Source organism: Pristis pectinata, chromosome 5 (assembly GCF_009764475.1).
Source record: "Pristis pectinata isolate sPriPec2 chromosome 5, sPriPec2.1.pri, whole genome shotgun sequence".
In the NCBI taxonomy this organism is placed as follows: domain Eukaryota; kingdom Metazoa; phylum Chordata; class Chondrichthyes; order Rhinopristiformes; family Pristidae; genus Pristis; species Pristis pectinata.
This window is the reverse complement of record NC_067409.1, coordinates 50,569,865-50,592,857: the sequence shown is the minus strand read 5'-3', so window position 1 is coordinate 50,592,857 and position 22,993 is coordinate 50,569,865. Positions and strand designations below refer to the sequence as shown.

General features: G+C 41.4%; 1 protein-coding gene across 1 annotated transcript in view; it reads right to left on the bottom strand.

The window, feature by feature from the left end:
• Positions 1-22,993, bottom strand: part of grb10b (growth factor receptor-bound protein 10b) — a 135,425-nt gene that overhangs the window by 54,553 nt on the left and 57,879 nt on the right. Inside the window, 2 exon segments of the mRNA XM_052016263.1 lie at positions 5,785-6,001; positions 15,503-15,593. Of these exon segments, the coding sequence (XP_051872223.1) occupies positions 5,785-6,001; positions 15,503-15,593 (308 nt within the window).

Genomic DNA, 22,993 nt, shown 5'->3' with positions numbered 1-22,993 from the left:
TAGTGAAGGTAGGAATAGGAGGAGATGGCAGATAAATGCGTGGCTGAGAAGTTGGTGCAGGAGGGAGGGTTTAGATTTTTGGATCATTGGGATCTCTTCTGGGGAAGGTGGGACCTCTACAGAGAAGACGCCTTACACCCGAACCTGAGGGGGGGGCCAATATCCTTGCAGTCAGGTTTGCTAAGGTGGTTCAGGAGGGTTTAAACTAGATTGCGAGGGGGAAGGGAACTGGAGGAGTAGGTCAGAGAAGAAAGGGATTGGGGAAAAAGTCAGATCTGACAGGTAGAGAGGCTTTGAGGAAGGAGAAGCAGAGTACAGGCTATAAAAGTAGTAAGGTGGATGGGCTGAAGTGCATTTACTTAAATGCAAGAAGCATCAGAAATAAGGCAGATGAACTGAGAGCTTGGATAAGTACATGGGACTACATATTGTGGCTATTACAGAGACATGGCTGACATCAGGGCACAAATTTATATTGAATATTCCTGGTTTTCAGTGTTTTAGAAGGGATGGGGGGGGGGGGGGAAGAGGAGGAGGAGTGGCGATACTGGACAGGGACACTGTTACAGCTGCAGAAAGGGTAGATAATGTAGAAGAAATCCTCCTCTGGAGTCAATATGGGTAGAAGTTAGGAACAAGAAAGGAGCAGTTACCCTCCTGGGAGTATTCTATAGGCCCCCCGGTGGCAGCAGGGATGCTGAGGAGCAGATTGGGAGGCAGATTTTGGAAAGATGCGAAAGTAACAGGGTTATTATAATGGGAGACCTCAAACTTTCCAAATATTGATTGGCACCTACTTAGTGCCAAAGGTTTAGATGGGGCGGAGTTTGTTAAGTGTGTCCAGGATGGATTCCTGACACAGTATGTTGACAAGCCGACCAGAGGAAATGCCATATTAGATCTAGTTTTAGGTAATGAACCGGGACAGGTGACAGATCTATCGGTGGGTGAGCATTTGGGGGACAGTGACCATTGCTCCATAACCTTTAGAATTGTCATGAACAGGGATAGGAGCAAAGAGGACGGGAAGATATTTAATTGGGGAAAGGCGAATTATGAGGCTATAAGGCGAGAACTTGGGAGTGTAAATTGGGACGACATTTTTGAAGGGAAATGTACTATGGAGATGTGGTCGATGTTCAGGGATCTTTTGCAGGATGTGAGGGATAAATTTGTCCCGGTGAGGCAGAGAAGGAATGGCAGGGTGAAGGAACCGTGGGTGACGAGAGAGGTGGAACAACTAGTTAGGAAGGAGGAGGCAGCATACATAATGTGTAAGCAGCAAGGATCAGACAGGTCTCGTGAGGAATATAGAGTAGCAAGGAAGGAACCTAAAGGACTGAGGAGAGTGAGAAGGGGACATGAAAAGGCTTTGGTGAGTAGGGTTAAGGAGAATCCCAAGGCTTTTTTCTCGTACGTGAAGAGCAGAAGACAGCTAGAGTAAAGGTAGGTCCGATTAAAGACAAAGGTGGGAGGATGTGCCTGGAAGCTGTGGAAGTGGGTGAAGTTCTCAATGAATACTTCTCTTCAGTATTCACCAAGGAGAGGGGTCTTGATGATGCTGAGGGACGGTGTTGGTAAGGGTAATGTTCTAGAGTATGTAGATATCAAGAGAGAGGATGTGTTGGAGTTGTTAGAAAATATTAGGACAGATAAGTCCCCGGGGCCCTGAACGGAATATTCCCCAGGCTGCTTCATGAGGCGAGGGAGGAGATTGCTGAATCGTTGGTTAGGATCTTTGAGTCCCTCGTTGTCCACGGGGATGGTACCGTAGGATGGCGAAATATTGTCCCCTTATTCAAAAAAGGTAGTAAGTGATAGTCCAGGGAATTACAGACCAGTGAGCCTTATGTCCTGTGGTGGGTAAGCTGTTAGAAAGAATTCTAAGAAATAGGATCTATGAGCATTTAGAGAAACATGGGACTTATCAGGGACAGCCAGCATGGCTTTTTGAAGGGAAGATCTTGCTTCACAATCCTGACACGGTTCTTTGAGGTGGTGACCAGGAAGATTGATGAGGGTAGTGCAGTGGATGTGGTCTACATGGATTTTAGTAGGCGTTTGATAAGGTTGCACATGGTAGGCTTCTTCAGAAGATCAGAGCCAAGGGATCCAGGAGGCTTGGCTGTGTGGATTCAGAGTTGGCTTGCCTGTAGAAAGCAGAGGGTTGTGGTGGAGGGAGTGCATTCGGATTGGAGGGCTGTGACGAGTGGTGTCCCACAGGGATTGGTTCTGGGACCTCTACTTTTTGTGATATTTATTAATGACTTAGATGAGGGGGTGGAAGGCTGGGTTAGCAAGTTGCAGATGACACAAAGATTGGTGGTGTTGTGGATAGTGTGGAGGGCTGTTGAAGTTTACAGAGGGATATTGATAGGATGCAGAGCTGGGTTGACAAGTGGCAGATGGAGTTCAATCCAGAGAAGTGTGAGGTAGTACACTTTGGAAGGACAAACTCCAAGGCGGAGTACAAGGTAAATGGCAGGATTCTGGGCAGTGTAGAGGAACAGAGGGATCTGGGGGTTCATATCCACAGATCACTGAAAGTCGCCTCACAGGTAGATAGGGTAGATAAGAAAGCTTATGGGATGTTAGCTTTCATAAGTTGTGGGATCGAGTTTAAGAGCCGCGAAGTAATGATGCAGCTTTACAAAACTCTGGTTAGACCACACTTGGAGTACTATGTCCAGTTCTGGTCGCCTCATTATAGGAAGGATGTGGAAGCGTTGGAAGGGGTGCAGAGGAGATTTACCAGGATGCTGCCTGGGTTAGAGAGTATGGATTATGAGGAGAGACTAAAGGAGCTAGGGCTTTACTCATTGGAGAGGAGGAGGATAAGGATGAGGATATTAAGAGGAATAGATAAGAGTGGACAGCCAGCACCTCTTTCCCAGGGCACCAATGCTCAAAACAAGAGGGCATGGCTTTAAGGTAATGGGTGGGAAGTTCAAGGGAAATGTCAGATGGAGGTTTTTCACCCAGAGAGTGGTTGGTGCATGGAATGTGCTGCCTGGGGTGGTGGTGGAGGCTGATACGTTGGTCAAGTTCAAGAGATTGTTAGATAAACATATGGAGGAATTTAAGATAGAGGGATATGTGAGAGGAAAGGGTTAGATAGTCTTAGGTGTGGTTTGAAGGGCGGCACAACATGGTGGGCCGAAGGGCCTGTATTGTTCTAGTATTGGGCTTAGTAAGTAACCAAGATGCATTCTGTAGATGGTGCACACTAAAGCAGCAGAGTTAATAGTTGAAACAGTCAATGCCTTGCGTAGAGGAGACAACGGCAATCCAGCAGTGTGCTTTGTCCTGGATAGTGTCAAGATTCTTTTATGCTGTTGGAACTGTACTCATCCAGACAAGTAGAGAATATCCCAACACACTACTTGTTCCTTGTGGATTCAAGGTGAGGCAAAGAATGCCCATATTGTACCTTGCCATTGCTGGACTGTAATTCCCTTCATTAGATTTATAGTCAATGATGAAGCCCACATGTTGCTATCTGGGGACTCAAAGGTAACGCTGTCGAACATCATCAATACATGATTGAACCATCTTGGGGGATGTTCATTGCCTGGCACATGTGAGGCAAGCTCATTACTTGTTATAAAACAGCCCACACCCAAAGAAATGGTCAAAAGATGGATTCCTTTATTGAATGAGGAACTGCGAATGAAAATGAATGTTGTGCAATTATCAGTGAATATCCCTACTTTTGACCTTGTGATTGAAGCAAAGAAATGCAACTGAGGAATGTGTCCCAAGAACAAATGGAGTAATAGATCTCCAATGATCACTAACTTTGAGCAAGGTATGACTCTAGCCAACTGAGAACTTCACCTTTGAATACCTCAAATTCCTTTATAAGAGGGCCCTTGATACCAAGAGCAGCCATTCTTATCTCATTTATGGAATTCAGTTCTTTTGTCCACATTTGGACTAAGACTATAATGAAGTCTGAAGCTGAGCAGTCCTGACAAAATCCAAACTCAACATCAGGAAGCAGCAACACATACTATTACTCTTTTTCTTAACTGATGACAGAATGTGATATCACTGCCAAGAGTTGTACTTATTATCTATTCCTAATTGAACTGAGTGGTTTGTTTCAGACAGTCTTCAACTATATGTGGATTTAGAATCACATAGAGGTAACAACGAGAATTTCTTCCCTGAAGAACATCAGGTGGTGATTGAGTAGGATTTTAATGATAATCCAGTAGTTTCTAGGCCACCATAATTGGCACCAGCTTTTTAAACTCCCAATTTATTTAATTACTTGATTTTAACTCTCTCAGTGATCTTGATATAATTACAAAATATGTCTCTAGGACAGAATTCCAGGTCTCTGGGTAATAATCCCATTACTGAATGACCAAATACTCCTGATGATGAGATTAAACTCCAGGGACAGTGAGGCTGATTGGATGCATCCTGCATTGTAGTGATGGGACATACCTGGGCAATTTCCTACATGGTTGGTGCCAGTGTTCTAACATGACTAGATCAGCTTGTCTGGAGACACAAGAAATTCTGCAGATGCTGGAATCTGGAGCAATACACAAAAGTGCTGAAGGAACTCAGCAGGTCAGACAGCATCCATAGAGAGAAATAAACAGTCGATGTTTTGGGCCGAGACCCTTCATCAGGACTCAGCTTGTCTGGAAGCTCCCCTGGTCCCTCAAGAGCAAGTCTTCAGCAATTCATTTAGGATGTTATCTGGCTCTTAAACATTTGTTGTCACAGATGCCTTTAGTCATTTCTTGACTTGACAAGGAATAAGTCAAATTGGCTGAAAACTGGCTTCTGTGATGGCATTGACTCAGAAGGAAGCCAAGATGGACTATCCACTCCATACATATGGCTTAACATGTTTGCAAATGTTTCGGTCTTGCCCCTTGGCGTTCATCTTGGGTTCAATGTCACAAAGGACAGAAATGTTCTTCAAACCTCCACTCACTGACTGTGTATTTGTTCACTGCATTTCAGGACTGGATGTGGCAGGACGTCAGAGCTTAGGTCTGTCAATTGCAGGACTGCTTGAGAATACGACTATTCACCTTCCTTCTATCCAAAAAAACAACCATTCATCACAAACTCCCACTGTCTGTTACTTAGCCAACTTCATATTCATCCCTTTTATGCCATGTGCTTCAACTTTGCTGATAAGCCTAATATATGATAACTTACTAAGTCTTCTGGAAGTTCACACGTACATCAACTGCATTTACCTCCAACCTTATCCATTATCATCAAAAAACTCTACTAAATTGTTTAAACACCATTTGCCTTTAACAAATCCATGCCAGCTTGCCCTCATTCATCCATTTTCCTCCAGGTGACTATTAATCCCACCCCCTATCAATTTTTCAAAAAGCTTTTCTATCACTGTTAAACTGAATAGGCTTATCCTTATTCCCTTTTGAGGGTAAGGGAGTAACATTCACCACTCTCTAATCCCCTGGTTTATGCCTTCAATACTTCTATGTACTTGACAATTACTGTGCATTAATGAATGACACATAGTTATTGAAAAAAATAAGCACAAAGGTTATAAGTTAATACAAAATAGGATCTCATGTTAAATACTTCAATCAAGATGGTACAATAACAATGGAAATGCCCATGTTGGGAACCATCAGCAGCATTTGAACACATTCATGGATGTTTTGTTCAAAATTAAGTCACTAGCATTTGTTTAGTGGTGTTTCCTTTAATGACAGGAAAATACTGTTTTTTGGATGAAGTACACCAAATACAGTAAATAGGACTTGTTCTATGTCTTACCGAACTGCCAGAATGTGCATTGGCTGAGAACGTTGCAGCTTCTGCCTTGGTGATGTTGGCTGTGGCGAATTTGTTCCTGAACTCGTCAGCTGATTGCAAGCAGGCTGATCATTATGAATAAGTGGAATTGTTTCTGATTGATTGCAACATACTGAATACAAACTGTCAAATGAGGAGTTCATATCATTCACCAAAGCCTCAAGGTCTACATCATCATCTGAAAGGAAAAAGAGCAATTTTTCTGAATAACTGTTTTGGTATTCATACCCTTAGTTGAAAATACACATTTAAATAATTTAACTCTCTCTAAGGGTGAACTCTGAACAGTCCTACAAAAGATTTTCTATAACTTGATTCCCAATACTCAGTTTACACCGGATTTGCGGCCAAGCAAACACAAGGTATTGGTGAGTAGTACTATGCAGTTTCAGTCTGCACATTTAAGAAAGGATACACTACCATTGGAGGTAGTCCAAAAGAGACTCACTCTGCTATTTCCTGGGATGAGAGAGATGTCCTATTGCAAACAGCTCAGAAGTTGCATCTGTTTTCAAAAGAATGAGTGACAATCTTATTGGAAAAATACGTTGTGATATTTCCACTAGTGGGGAGTCCCAAACAAGGGGATATAGTTACAAATTAAGTGGTCAGTCATTTTAAAATGAGGTGCATAAGAATTCCTTCTCGGAACGAACAGTGAATCTCTGGAATTCTCAATTACCCTCATTTGCACTAAATGCTGCACTAAGGTCCCCTCTATTCATTCAGATTCCTGGAGCAACATTTAACCCTCAACCAACACAACCAAAAATACTAACAGGTCATCTTGAATTTCTACTACATTGTGCACAATAATTTACCTCTACACCTCAACTTCAGAAGTATCTCCCTGGCTATGAAATGCATTGAATATCTCGGATGAGAAAGGCAGATTTACACGCAAGTATTCTGTGTAAGAAAGCTTCTAATCTGTCCTTGAATCTGGATACTGTTGGATTTTTACAATTAAATTTCTTTTGTCATAGTTGTACAGCAAAGAAGCAGGCCCTTTCTAAAGAGCAATCCAGCTGTGGCCTAATTAACATTTCATGCCAATGTTGGTAAATATCCCATATGCCTCCTTAACAACTTTGTCAATCTGTGCTGCTGTTTTCAGGAATGCTTGGACATGTACATTGATGTCATACTGTTCGTCAGTACTTCTCAGATTCTACTATTCACTGTATATGCCTCGACTTTAATAATCCTTCCAAGATGTATCTCTTCACATTTTAGGATTAAATTTCATCTATTCCACATCTGCATTAATTCCATATCCCTTTATTCCTTGCTCATTCAAGTACCTGTCCAGGTGCCTCTTAAATTCTGTTATTGTTCCTGCCTCCTCCACCTTCTCTGGCAGCTCATTCCAGATATCAATTACTTTGTGTGAAAAATGTACCCGTCAATCCCCTTCAAACCTCCTCCCTCTCATGTATGCCCTCATAGTTTTCGGCACTCCAACCATGGGAAACAGAATGGTCACCTGCCTTATCTATTTATGCCTCTACCATTTTATCTCTCAGCCTCTGTCGCTCCAGGGAAAACAGACCCAGCCTATCCAACTTCTCCTGTCTACATCAATGGTGCTGAGGTCGAGAGGGTTGAGAGCTTCAAGTTCCTGGGAGTGAACATCACCAACAGCCTGTCCTGGTCAAATCACGTAGATGCCATGGCCAAGAAAGCTCACCAGCACCTCTACTTCCTCAGGAGGCTAAAGAAATTTGGTTTGTCCCCTTTGACTCTCACCAACTTTTACCGATGCACCATAGAAAGCATCCTATCTGGATGTATCACGGCTTGGTACAGCAACTGCTCTGTCCAAGACTGCAAGAAGCTGCAGAGAGTTGTGGACACAGCCCAGGGTATCACGGACACCAGCCTCCCCTCCTTGGACTGTCTTTACCTCTCGTTGTCTTGGTGTAGCGGCCAGCATAATCAAAGACCCCACCCACCCGGGACATTCTTTCTTCTCTCCTCTTCCATCAGGTAGGAGATACAGGAGCCTGAGGGCACGTACCACCAGACTTAAGGACAGCTTCTACCCCACTGTGATAAAACTATTGAACGGTTCCCTTATATAATGAGATGGACTATGACCTCACAATCTACCTTGTTGTGACCTTGCACCTTATTGCACTGCACTTTCTCTGTAGCTGTGACACTTTACTCTGTACTGTTATTGTTTCTACCTGTACTACATCAATGCACTCTGTACTAACTCAGTGTAACTGCACTGTGTAATGAACTGACCTGTACGATCGGTTTGTAAGACAAGCTTTTCACTGTATCTCGGTACAAGTGACAATAATAAACCAATACCAATAACTCAAGCCCTCCAGTCCAGGTGAATTGTGAATCTTTTCTGCATCCTCTCTAGCTCAATCACATCTTTTTCTGCAGTGAATATGCAAAATGCTGAAATAATGTAATACCTCATTATCTAGTCTATTCTTAAAAAAGTTGTAATGACTTAGAAATCAAAGTGGCAATCTGGCCAGAGGTCAGATCTTAAATGAATACTTCTCATCCATATTCACCATGGAGAAGGGCACTGTAGTTGGAGAATTCAGAGAATGGAGCAGTAGAATTCTTGAATTACATTGAAAAGTATTCAATCTTTATCTAGTCTGCTCTTAAATAAGCTGTAATTATTAGGGGCCAAAGTGGCATTATCCAATCTGTTCTTAGATAGGATGTAACTATTAATATTGATGTCTTGAGATGGACAGTGAAATGGAAAATGGCAGATGAAACTTAATCTTAAAATGTGAAGAGATACATTTTGGAAGGATTATAAAAGCTGGGGCATATACAGTGAAGGAGCTAATAGTAATAGCTATATGAAACATTAATTAGGCCACAGCTGGAGCACAGTATACATTTCTGGTTGCCACACTACGGGAAGGACATGATTGCGCTGGAGAAGATTCAGCAGGATATTGCCTGGGAAGGAACATTTTCACAGGAACAAGAGTGGGAAGCAGTTCGTAGAGCAAGTCTTGTTGCTTAGCTAACTGGGCAGCAGCACCCAATAAAAAGGCAAGCTCAAGCAGAGTGGCCATTGTGGAATGGCTCAGTCTAAGACTAGGACCTTGAAGATTTGCCTCAAGAGGCTTTGGCATGAAGATACAAAGTAAGTGAGTGGAGGCAAAGGTGAGGTTCAGGTAAGGTCTCTTTTTTTCTTATTGCACAGTTTAGAGCACTGGGAATGGCAGGCAGGGCAGTAGTTTGCTCCTCTTGCAGGATGTTGGAAATCAGGGAGACCTCAAGCGTCCCTGATGACTACACCTGCAAGAAGTAGTGCATCCGGCTACAGTTCCCTACAGACTGTGTTAGGGAACTGGATGAACTCCAGATCATTCCGGAAACAGGAGATGATAGACAGGAGTTACTGGGAGGCAGTTCCACCCAGCTGGGTGACTGTTTCTGGGGGGGGGGGGGGGGGGGGGGGGGCAGGGGAGCAGGGTGTGGAAGGGAATAGGCAGTCAGTGCAGGGGTACCACTGTGGCTGTTCCCCTCAATAACAAGTATATAGTTTTGGATACCGTTGGGGGGGGGGGGGGGGGGGGGGTGTGGGGGGGGGGGGGGGGGGGGGGGGGGAGAGAACAACCTACCAGGGGAAAGACACAGCAGGCGGGTCTCTGGCACTGAGTCTGACTCTATGGCACAGAAGGGAAGGGGGGAGGAGAGGACTGCAGTAGTGATAAGGGATTTTCTGGTTAGGGGAATAGATAGGAGATTCTGTGGACGAGAATGAGACTCCCAGATGGTACATTGTCTCCCAGGTGCCAGGGTCAGAGACAGCTCGGATCAAGTCCATAGCATTCTTAAGGGGAGGAAGAGCAGCCAGAAGTCAGGGTACACATTGGTACCAATGACATAGACAGAAAAAGGGATGACGTCCTGAAGAGGGAATATAGGGAGTTATGAAGGAAGCTAAAGAGCAGGACCTCAAGGGTGGTAATTTCTGGATTGCTGCCTGTGTTATGTGCCAGTGAAGGCAAGAATAGGAAGATATGGCAGATGAATGTGTGGCTGAAGAGTTGGTGTAGGGAGCAGGGTTTTAGATTTGTGGATCACTGGGATCTCTTCTGGGGAAGATATGACCTGTACAAAAGGGACAGGTTACACCTGAACTCGAGAGGAACTAATGTCCTTGCGGGCAGGTTTGCTAGAGCTGTTGGGGAGGGTTTAGACTAGGTTGGCGGGGACGGGAACCAGAGTGTTAGGTCAGATGATGGAGCAGTTGGCGTGAAGGTAGATGCATTTAGCAGAGAGACTGTGAGGAAGAATAAACAGTGGATAGGTCATAAATGCAGTCAGCTGGATGGGTTTAAATGTCTTTACTTTAATGCGAGAAGAATAACGGTGATGAATTCAGAGTATAGATTAGTACGCGGAATTATGATGTTGTGGCCATAACAGAGACTTGGCTGTCACAAGGGCAAGATTGGCTGCTGGATGTTCTGGGGTTCACATGTTTCAAAAGGGATGGGGAAGGAGGTAAAAGGGGGCGGGGGGAGAGAGTGGCATTGTTAATCAAGGATAGTAGCACAGCTGCAGAAAGGAAGGATGTCGTGGAGGGACTGAGTCCATGTGGAAGTTAGAAACAAGAAGGGTGTGATCACTCTATTGGAAGTATTCTATAAATCCCCCAATAGCCACCAGAACACTGAGGAGCAGATAAGTAGGCAGATTTTGGAAAGGTGCAAAAATAACAGGGCTGTTGCCATGGGACACTTCAACTTCTCTAATATTGATTGGCACCTCCTTCGTGCAAAAGGTTTAGGTGGGGGAGATTTTGTTAGGTGTGTCCAGGAAGGATTCCTGACACAGTATGTGGCCAGGCCGACGAGAGGAGAGGCTATATTGGATCTAGTACTAGACAATGAATCTGGTCAGTGACAGACCTCTAGGTGGGTGAGCATTTCAGAGATAGTGACCACAACTCCCCAAACTTTAGCATAGCCATGGATTCAGTGATAGGAGCAGACGATATGGGAAAGTTTTTAATTGAGGGAGAGCTAATTATGACAGTATTAGGAAGGATCTTGGGAGTGTAAATTGGGAACAGATGTTTTCAGGGAAATGTGGAGGCTATTTAAAAAACACTTGCATGGGGTTCTGGATAGGTCTGTCTCACTGAGACAGGGAAAGCATGGTAGGGTAAAGGAACCATGGTTGACAAGCGAGGTGAAATATTTAGTGAAGAGGAAGAAGGAAGCATACTTAAGCTTTAGGATGCAAAAATCAGGCAGGGCTCTTGAGAATTATAAAGTAGCCAGGAAGGAGCTCAAAAAGAGACTTAGGAGAGTTAGAAGAGGACAAGAGAAGGTCTTGGCGAGTAAGATTAAGGAAAACCCCAAGACGTTCTACATGTACGTGAAGAACAGAAGGATGACTAGAGTGAGGGTAGGACCACTCAAGGATAAAGGGGGAAAACATGTGCCTGGAGGTGGAGGAGGTAGGGGAGGTCCTTAATGAATACTTTGCTTCAGTGTTCACCAGGGAGAGGGACTTTGATGACTGTGAGGTCAGTGTAGAACAGGCAAATATGCTGGAGCATGTTGAGGTTAAGAAAGAGGTGGTGTTGGAGCTTCTGAAAAACATTAGGATAGATAAGTCCCCAAAACCAGACGAGATATACCCCAGGTTACTAGGGGAGGCAACGGAAGAGATTGCTGGGGTGTTGACGATATTTGCATCCTCCCTGGCCACAGGAGTGGTATTGGAGGATGGCAAATGTTGTTCCCTTGTTCAAGAAAGGTAATAGGGATAATCCTGGGAATTATAGACCAGTGAGTCTTACATCAGTGGTGGGGAAGCTATTGGAGAGGATTCTTAGGGACAGGATTTACGAGCATATGGAAAAGCATCATCTTATTAGGGATAGTCAGCATGGCTTTGAGAGGGGCAGATCGTGCCTCATGAGCCTAATTGAGTTTTTCAAGGAGATGACAAAACAAATAGATGAAGGTAGAGTGGTGGAATTGGTGTATATGGACTTTGGTAAGACGTTTGACAAGGTTCCCCATGGTAGGCGCATCCAGAAAGTCATGAGGCATGGGATCCATGGAGACTTGGCTGCATGGATTTGGAACTGGCTTGCCCACAGAAGGCAGAGAGTGGTAGTAGATGATGAATATTCTGCCTGGAGGTCGGTGACTAGTGGTGTTCTACAGGGATCTATTCTGGGAACCCTGCTCTTTGTGATTTTTAGAAATGACTTGGATGAGGAAGTGGGGAGATGGGTTAGTAAGTTTGCAAATGACACGAAGGTTAGAGGGGTTGTGGATAGTGTAGAACGTTGTCGTAGGTTACAACAGGATATAAACAGGATGCAAAGTTGGGCGGAGAAGTGGCAGATGGAGTTCAATCCAGACAAGTGTGAAGTGAGACACTTTGGAAGAACGAACATGAATGCAAAGTTAATGGCAGGATTCTGAGCAGTGTTCAGGAACAGAGGGATCGTGGGGTCCAAGTCCATAGATCCCTCAAAGTTGCCACGCAAGTTGATAGGGTGGTTAAGAAGGCGTATGGTTTGCTGGCCCATTAGTCAGGGGTTGATTGAGTTCAAGAGCTGCAGGGTAATGTTGTAGCTCAATAAAACTCTGGTTAGACCACACTTAAAGTATTGTGTTCAGTTCTGGTCATCTCATTATAGGAAGATTGTGGAAGCTTTAGAGACAGTGCAGAGGAGATTTACCAGGATGCTGCCTGGATTAGAGAACATGTCTTATGAGGAAAGGTTGCGCGAGCTAGGGTTTTTCCCTTTGAAGCGACACAGGATGAGAAGTGACTTGATAGAGGTAGATGAGGGGCATAGATAGAGTGGACAGCCAGTACCTTTTCCCAGGGTAGCAAAAGCCAATACCAGAGGACATCCATTTAAGGTCAGAGGAGGAATGTTCAGGGGAGATGTCAGAGGTAGGTTCTTTACACAGAGAGTGGTGGGTGTCTGGAACGCACTACCAGGGGTGGCTGTAGAGCCTGATACAAAAGGAACATTTAAAAGGCTTTTAGATAGGCACATGGAAGTAAGAAAAATGGAGGGTCATGGGCTGTGCAGAAAGTGCAGAAAGGAGGGGTTAGATTGATCATGGAATTGGTGTTCACATAGTTTAGCAGAACATCGTGGGCCGAGGGGCCCGTACTGTGCTGTACTGTTCTATGTCAGCTATAAGGTGGGACTCAATAGGCTGAATTTGTTCTCCTTGAAGCAGAAAAGCGAGAGAGGGAGGGGTGAGGGACCTGATTCAGGTACGAAAAGTTATAGATAGAATAGATAGTAAGAAATCCGTCTTCTTGGCAGGGGTGTTTATAACTTGAAGGCATAGGTTTAAGGTAAAAGTTAGAAGTGCAAGAGAAGACTTGAAAGACTTTTTTTGAAATCCAGAGGATGGTTGGAATCTGGAACGTGAAGGTAAGCAGTACTTAGATAAGCACCCGAAACACCATGGTACGAGGCTATGAACTGAGTGCAGTAAAATGGGATTAGTATAGATAGATAATCAATCAGGAGCATAAATGAAGGGGCCTATTTCCATGCTGTATAACTCGCTGACTTTATACTTCTGCAAATTACTAACTTTTTTTGGCTTGCAATGCAAGCTTTTTTAACATGAAAGCATTAAAGGGCAATAAAATCTACTGCCTTTAGAAGATACTTTGTCTTTTTAAAGTCACAATATACTAAAAACAGTAAAAGTTTAACAATGACGGAATAACATACAAAAGATGAGTTGAATATTTGCTTTGATGAACCAAGTCCCTGTCAGGAGACTGTACCATTGTGCACAAATCTGAAGAAACCAAGACCATGTAAGACTACCAACTGAAAATTTGTCTCTATAAATGCACTTTGACTTGAGCCATTCCAATGTTTTAGTTCACCAGATTTTCTACATCGGCAGTATTTTACTTTAGAAAACAAGGCACAGCCAATGAAGGCACAGAAATGTAAAAATAACTTTTCTCCTGACTTCAAATGTTTCTAAGCCAGAATGACAACAGCAGCAAAATAAAACTCCATTTCTCAGCAGTACTCTCTTCAGATCATATGTGGATAGTCAGAGTCAAGCAACACAGAAAACAGACCATTATTAGCCTACATTATCCATGCTGTGCTGACCATGGTACTTATCCCATTTACTTACATTTGGTCTACAAGCCTTCTATGTCTTAGTGATTCAAGTGCTTCTCTAGATACTGCTTAAATGCTGAAAGAGTATCTGCCTCCATCACCTCTTCAGGCAGCAGTTTCCAGATTCCAACCAGTCTTTATGTAAGAAATTTCCCTCTCGGATCCCCTCTAAATCCCCTGCCTCTCACATTATGCCCATGTCCTCTTGTTTAAGGCACTCCCACCAAAGAAAAATAATTCTTACTATCTACCTTATTTATATTTCTCAGAATGTGCACACTTCTCTCAGGTCATCATCCATTTAATGGAAAACAAACCCAGCATATCTGATCTCTTCTGATAACTAAGTGCTTCAATCCAGGTGAACCTTCTTTGCACTCTGTCCAGTGCAATCATGCCCTTCCTATTTCTGAGGCCAGAACTGCACACAATAATAGTTGGCTAATCAATATTTTCTAAAGTTGTAACATGACGTCCCTGCCCTTATATTCTATACAACGGCTGATAAAGGCAAGTATCCCATATGCCTTCATCACCACCCTATCTACCCACGCTATCACTTTCATGGAATCGATGGATTCATAGCCCAAGAACTCTCTTCATCAACACTTCCTAGGACCCTATCACTTACTATGTCCTACTCTTATTTGACATTCTGAAATGCAGAACCAGGTTTGTCAGAATTAAATTCCATCTGCCATTATGCCTCCCAACTTTCCAGCTGATCATTATTATGCTGAATAGCCGAACAGGGTTTAAATTGGAATACATTTTTATATTCGAACTGAAATCAACAAGGAACTTCAAAATCCATGATGAAACTACTGCATTTTCCATGATCTTAACCACTGTCCTTAAGCCATGAAGGAAGATCATGGCTAGATATCCTACCAGAGTTAGAGTATATATCAAACAGCATATCATCAAGAAAGAGATCCTCCTGCCAGTTTCACTGTTATATAGTTAGAAATGGCCTTAAATTTGAAACACATTTTTTCCATTTAAAAGACATCCAATGGAATATTTACCTAACGTTATGAAAAACTGCCCAAGTATCACAAAGCAGACCAGATTTAGACCAACTAATTTATCACCCTACTGTCTCATTCCAATCTGAGAGAGGTAAATGAAATAAGTTATCATTGAGCTGTCTGATGGCATCAATAACATGTTAGTGTTTGTTTTGGACCCAACCAAAATAATTTGAATCTTGATCCAGGGATGAGCATGACCTGAATGTCATAACATTGCCTCGATGACACAAGCTGCTATTGCCGGTTTTTCATTGTCATTTAGCTTCAGGCACTGAACTCTAAAACCTTCTGCATTGTGCAAGAAGTATGTTGTCAACTCTGTTCTAATCCTTTCACCTAATACCTTAAATCACTGGCCCTGGTTACTGGACCAGAGAGAAGTGAGCCCTTCTTACTCACCCTGATTAAGCCTCTCAATTCTTTAAACTTGAATAGATTTCTGCTTAGCACTATCCATTCTGAAAGAAAAATCCCAAAGCAGACACAAACAAACACCAACCTTGATTATTAGATGAATTGTGACTGCATGAAGCTTGGAAACTAGCTCCAATTGCCTCCCTAGTTCTGTGTGATGTCCGATCTACATCTTCCTGAAATACACAGCAAAGTTAAATGTATGGCTGTGTTTAAAAGAAATTTATGGTACATTTCATGTACTAAATTAATCTCATTCTGTTGTCTATTCATAACAGAGAAAACTTTAATAATATTGCATAACAGAATATGGTTATTCATCGCATGGATGCAGGAAGGCAGACACATACACACTGCTGAAAGGCTGGAAAATTGCACATAATGTTACATACGATAAGAACACGTGTAAAAATTGTGTAAATAGTTCTATGAAATTAAAAGATTCATAGCTGAAACACTGCTCTGGCCTCACGGAGTACTGTGCTCAATTTTAGTCACCACTTTATCAGATGGGCTGTGAAGATATTAGAGGGGATCCAGAAAAGTTTATGAGAATGGTTCCTAGGAAAAGGGATTACAGTTACCAAGAAAGATTAGAAAGACTGAGGCTGTTTTCTTTGCAGAAGAGAACACAGAGGGAGATTTGATGTAAGTATATAAAATGATGAGGGGCCTGTACAGAGTGGGAGGCTACTCTTTGGTGGAGGGGTCAAGGACTAGAGGTCACAGGTATAAAAAGGAAGAGTGAAGAAGAGGAAAATATTTTTTACAGTGTATGGTTGGAATCTGAAAGCACTGCCAGCAGATGTTGTGGAGGCAGGTTCCACTGTAGCCTTCAAGAAGGAATTGAATAAATATATGTTTGAGAAAAATATGCAGAGAAAGGGCCAGCGGGGCGAGCTAGAGAGTTGCTTTGATGGACAGCCAGCACAGGCAGGAGTCAGACATCTTCATTTTCTGCTGCAACTACTTTATGATTCTACACATGAACAAACTGCAGTACCCAAGATTAAGTTAACCGTTTTTCAGAAATATAATTTCTTTTGGAAAGAATTTATCATAATTAAACAAACAGGACATTGAACAGGAAACCAATAGATAAGCACAAGTTCTGTCTATAGTCAATAGCAATAGTATAAACACTGCCTATAATAGTAAGCAAACAGTCAACAGCAAAGAGGACAATGATCTCAAATCAGCAATAAATTTTAAGATGAGCAAATTAGCTCTCAAGGTTTTTAGTCTATCTGTAACAAACACAAAAAATGCTCCCAGATTGCACTTTTAGAAACAATGTGCATTATATTGACAACTGCATTATGTACAACTTAGCTTAATACAGGGACTCCCCAGGTTACAGATGATCTGATTTACAAAAATCTGCCTTTATGCAAATTCTCCCATACCTTTTTAAAGCATTTTTCAAGCTAGTAATAATAATGTTTCATTGCATTAATTAATGACAGGATACAATATATATTGCACTAGTTTAGTTATAGGTAGTAGTGAAGTGATTATTCAATGAAATGAAACTATAGCAAGTGCACAAAGAGCGACTTATAAACAATTCTCAAGAACAGAACCATTACATAAGTGACTACATTCAGGAAGTCTCCAAGTTAACAGAATAATATTAATTTTCCGATTACTATTTATATGTCAATTTCTTCAAAAGGAAAGCTGAACAAGCCACACTGATGGGTACAAGTAACTTTTGCAAAGTATTCTATTTATTTTCACACTGCTGTCAAATCCCAGCAACACGATAGGCTAAGTGCTATCACAATCCAAGACGCTTCTTGGCTAATACTGAAACTTGTAGACCTTCTATATTTCCAGTGCTGGTGGATTTTAGATATTGACCTCATTCTGGTATCTTTTCTAGCAATCTGGTCTTTAAAATACAAAATCAAATGTTGCATCGATTAAAAAAAACAGTAGCAATAAGTAACATCTGACGTGGTTCTGGTGGATTATGGGAGGGCAAAGTGGGTGGTGGGGGTTAGGAGTCAAGAAATGTTGTGTCCCAAGTGTAGAATATTACTGATGATCCTAGGGTACTATGCATGAAAGGACACAATCTGGCAGTCACAGATATTCCATTTTTTGATATTTATTGTGGATTATCCAGCATACAATCCTTCACAACTAGCATTAGATCCATGTTGTAAAACAGCAACTACCACAAGCAACATTTGGGAAATAGTAATTACATTTTGTTAAATATCTTAACATCTGTGAGACTTGGTACTGTCTTTCTTGCTTTATGATAGTATTTACCCACTATAAACTCCTATTTTCACATTAATAACATGCAGTGTCAATGCTAACTCACTAATGACACAATTTGGTGGTATCTTCCCAAAAATATTAATCAAAATATTTCAAGACATATTCCCCAAACACCATATTTACTACTCAAATTTTAAAGATGTAAATGAAAGCTAAAAAACAAAGTAATCATTTCATAATGTGATTAAATTTATCCATCAAGTTACCTCTTGGGCATTCTTACTTGAAGGTCGCAACCTCTCCCTAAAACCTTGGACTTAAAATCTGAGCTGTAATTGGCTTAATCTACCAATATGTACACTTTACCTAATTTCCCATGATTTGTCAGATGAAACCAGCCATCCCAAGCTGGTAGAAGGAAATGAAAAGACCATCTTTTCCTCTCCTATAGGATGTTTAAGGGCTAGCTACATGCTGCAAGAGATTATATAGGAATATTTGCATCAACAATTTTAATTTGAATAAAATTCCATCTTGGTCATGCCTCTTCCAAGTCAGAGTTTTACAAACCACAGGATGTGAAATTTATGTCATACCTAACGTGATATTCTTTCGAAAAGTAGCCATGAAGTAAATCCTCCACAAGATTCACATACTCATTTGTGAAAATGAGAACATGAATAGAAGCAGATGTAGACCATTCAGTCCCTCACATCAGACCCCTTTCAGAAAGATTATGGGTTATCTTTTACCTCCATGTTATCTTGTGCACAAAACCCATAAATATCTAAAAATAGCTTAGTGGAATGGTGTCATGACAACAACCTTGCCCTCAATGTCAACAAAACAGCTGGTCATTGACTTCAGGACAGGGGGCGGTGTACATGCACTTGTCTACATTAATGGTGCTGAGGTCGAGAGCTTCAAGTTCCTGGGAGTGAACATCACCGACAGCCTGTCCTGGTCAAATCACGTTGATGCTACGGCCAAGAAAGCTCACCAGCGCCTCTACTTCCTCAGGAGGCTAAAGAAATTTGGTTTTTCCCCTTTGACTCTCACCAACTTTTACTGATGCCCCATAGAAAGCATCCTATCTGGATGCATCACGACTTGGTACGGCAACTGCTCTGCCCAGGACCGCAAGAAACTGCAGGGAGTTGTGGACACAGCCCAGCGCATCACGGACACCAGCCTCCCCTCCTTGGACTCCGTCTTTACCTCTCGTTGTCTTGGTGAAGCAGCCAGCATAATCAAAGACCCCACCCACCTGGGTCATTCTCTCTTTTGTCCTCTTCCATCGGGTAGAAGATACAGTAGCCTGAGGGCACGTACCACCAGACTTAAGGACAGCTTCTACCCCACTGTGATAAGACTATTGAACGGTTCTCTTATAAAGTGAGATGGACTATGACCTCACAATCTACCTTGTTGTGACCTCGCACCTTATTGCACTGTACTTTCTCTGCAGCTGTGGACACTTTACTCTGTGCTGTTATTGTTTTACTTGTACTACATCATGGACTCTGTACTAACTCATGTAACTGCACTGTGTAATGAATTGACCTGTATGATCAGTATGCAAGACAAGTTTTTTCACTGTACCTCGGTACAAGTGACAATAGTAAACCAATACCTTTTCCAATCTATCAAGTTCAGTCTTATTTGCAGGCACTCATGTTTTGCCACAGTTAAGTGCTGGAACATTACTTAAGCACTGGAAAATCTGATTGGTCAACAATAATTAAATGCAATTTCATTTGCAAACATGATGTATCAGATGGAATAAGGTCTATGGACCTATCGAGTAGGCTAATTCCACAAGTGCAAAACCTGCACTATTACCAAATTTTGCAAGACAACCTCCTTAGGTTGTCTCTCCACCATACAAAGGTTTTAGGGTGAAATTCTAAAATGTTTTATTAGAATTCTGATGGCTATGCTTATGCAGAATCCAAACATGTACCAGGAAATGGGCAATTGGGTAAAACCAGTGTGCAATAATGTGGAATAAAAGCAAATTCAAGAGATGACCAGCAGAGAAATCACTTTTAGAGAAGGATGAACTACCATTTTCACATGATCAATAATTGACCTTTGCCATGCACTTGCATATATGCAAACACAATTTTACCAATTTAGCTGTTTTTGGCAATGATCGATGAGGGGGACAATCTCAATCATCCTGGAAGAGCACCCTTCTCAGGGCTACATTATATTTTTATTTATACCCTTTAATAGGATGTTGACTTAACATGTTTACCTCAAAATAAAGCCAAAAGTGTAACATTCAGATAATAGTGTTTTTATTGGCAATTTCCATTTTCAGATCAAGTCCTTTAAAATTAAGCTTCAATCAACAACTTCCTGAATTAAGTGGTGAAATCGCAGCCAAGATTAATAAAGTCATCCATAATTACATCCAATGAAACTTGGATAGTTTTTAAAAAAGTGATCTTTTTGAAGGCGGTGTATAGAAGTTGACGTCAAAACTTATGACCAGCCTTGCACCCCAGTTGCAAGTAAATTTTGATGGTCACCAAAATAGTCACTGTTCCAGTACTTTACTGCCATTCCTGTGCATTCTTCAGTAATTTCCAGGCTAATTATTCTAGTGCAATTTTGTGTTACTTAAAATCACCATATGTAAATTTGCTCCAGAACAATTAAAATTGAAAAAAGCGATTTATGGCTCAGTTATTTCTCTCAATGAATTAATTTCTAGCTGTAGGCTGGGAAAGTCAACATGAGATTGTTTTTTGTTACTAATGGTTTTTTTTTTCTCCAAGAGATAAGAGGCTGACAAAATGTCCCATAAGCCATTAATGTTTTATAACTTTTTTGCCACCTTGCTAAACATAGGCCAAATTATTATATAAGTGAAGCCCCAATTGCAATTATTATCCAATCTCCTATACTTATATGCAAATAGAAGATGTTCCATAGCCACATATCTAATCAACACATCTTTTGAGAATAGGTGAAGAATAGCAATTCAATCTCATGGTTAGCAATTCCTCAAAATTAAATTGCATTCGATCTTGTAGTAGTGATTTTACTTTTAAAATGACAGCTGACGAGTGGGCATGCTATGTTGGTGCCAGAAGCGTGGCGACACTTGTGGGCTGCCCCCCAGAACACTCTACACAAAAAGATGCATTTCACTGTGTGTTTCGATGTACATGTGACTAATAAAGAAATCTTATCTTACACTAGAGGGCACTTGTTTCTAAGCTTTCCTTCAAATGTGAAATCATTACAGCAGAAAGGACTGGAATGATTATAACCTGAAGTTTTGCTATTGTGCTTCAGTAAAATGCACACAACTGACATTCTCTCTAACTATTCTCAATTTATTTAGGAAGAAGTTTGGTCATGTATGAACATTGAAACGTTGGGATGTCTCTTATATTATAGCTTCTAGATATTTTGCTTGTACTCTTAAGCCTTTAAGTTCTTATTTAATTTCCTTACCTGCTGACATCGAGCTAAATGTTAAGAGTTCTCTGGACTTGTTCTCTCTCCTTTTCACATGCAGTTGTCAAATTTGCTGTCCACTAGTCCTTTGGCATGAAGACTCCTTTAATTGGGACTTTGATGGTGCCAGGATTAGCAGATTTTCTGGACTATTGTATGTTATTCTTATTCATCACATCTTTAATTCACTTTTTCTTTAACTGCTACACAGTACTATAATAAATCTTCCCATAAATCTTGTTTAGAAAGAGCACGGGAACCAGGGACCCTGGTGAATGAACCGGGAAGGTTGCAAACCATCATCCGGGGGGACCATGGGTAATCAATGGTGTGTTTTTAAAATGCATCAATTTTGCCAGCTGCACTAGTCCATTTGCCTCATTTCTTTCTTTCACCAGAGCCCAGTGATAAACTGTCAGGATTTCAAATGGTGAGTTAGATGTGAAACCACTGGACTTTCCAAATAGTCGGACAGCCAATTATAGTTTTATTTCTTTTTCTAATGAAATGTATTATGTGCACGTTGCTATGTCTTGGCTCTCTAACATCAAGAGATTTTAACATGCATAGTACAGCCTCTCAATCTGAAATCTTAAAGTTCAATTAATTTACTGGTTTCCCACTTTGAAATTTCTACTAATGTAATTATTTAATTCCTGCAAAACAGCAAATACCAAGAGCCTATCACATCTCTTTCAGTGGCCTTACCTCTCTACTGATCCACTTTTTTCTACATCATTTGTTTTTCCTTTTGTTTTTTTTTAAAAATGCCATTTCCTTTTGTTGTTTGTTTGATAACTTAGCTTCAGTTTTTGCTTTCTGAACTGCGTCTTGGATTTCATTCCTAATAATTTTATATTCCACTATATCGTCCTTCTGTGGTTTAAATACTTGTGTCTTTTTCTTTCATCCCATTCTTGTTTTTTTTTAAAATATGTGATAAGTGGGTCTCTATCACTGCTTTAAATATCTCTTAATTCTCTCCTACATCTTAGTCGGTAGATTTGCTAGTTTATTTTCCCTTCAATATTCTCATTCCCTTCAGAAATCAAACTTTTCAAATTACTTTGATCATTGTCTTAGTTAAGTCCTTCTCATTCTTTACTATTTAATTACTGCTTAATTGGTCACTTCCACTTTCCTTATCTAGTTGTTTCTGCATTATAAGTTTTTGCAGTGCTCCTCATTTTTTAGCCTTTTTACTGACTAGCTAAGAAAAACACCTGAGCTTATTTAAAACCCCCATACACTGCACCCTTCTACACTGTTGCAGCTGAACAAAAAATTGACACCTCAGCTTTACCTGGACCATATACATTCCACCAAACATCAAACCATAATTTCCCATTTTACCAGTGATCTCATCTCCATTGGAGATCTTCTCTCTACTTGCTCCAGTCTCAGTTCCTCAACCGTGCAGAGTCCATTTTCACTATTCCCCAAGATCTACAGGCAGGAGTACCCTCCTAGAAATGCCATTTCAAATCATCATCATCCTAAAGAATTTTAAAACCCCTCCCCCCCCCCCCCCCACCAACCTCCCATATTCACTTTTGTTTGATGCCCTTCATCATTAAACTTTTCCAATTTATCATCTACTTTCATTTCACAATGGATGTTCCACACCCCCAAATCTACCACACTGAGGAGCCTTCTACACCTTGCCCACTCACCATCACCTTCCTCCAGCTGGATCTACGTGTTCCCAAACTGAGTAACAACTCTGCACTCTATTTTGGAAATAAGGCATTCAGGGATGGGTCTAATCTACACCCCTCTCCTCCTGGGTTTATTTTATTTATTTCATTTTATTTTGTTCCTGTCCTCTACAACAACCCTTACTCTACCTCAACACAGTGATATCTATCAG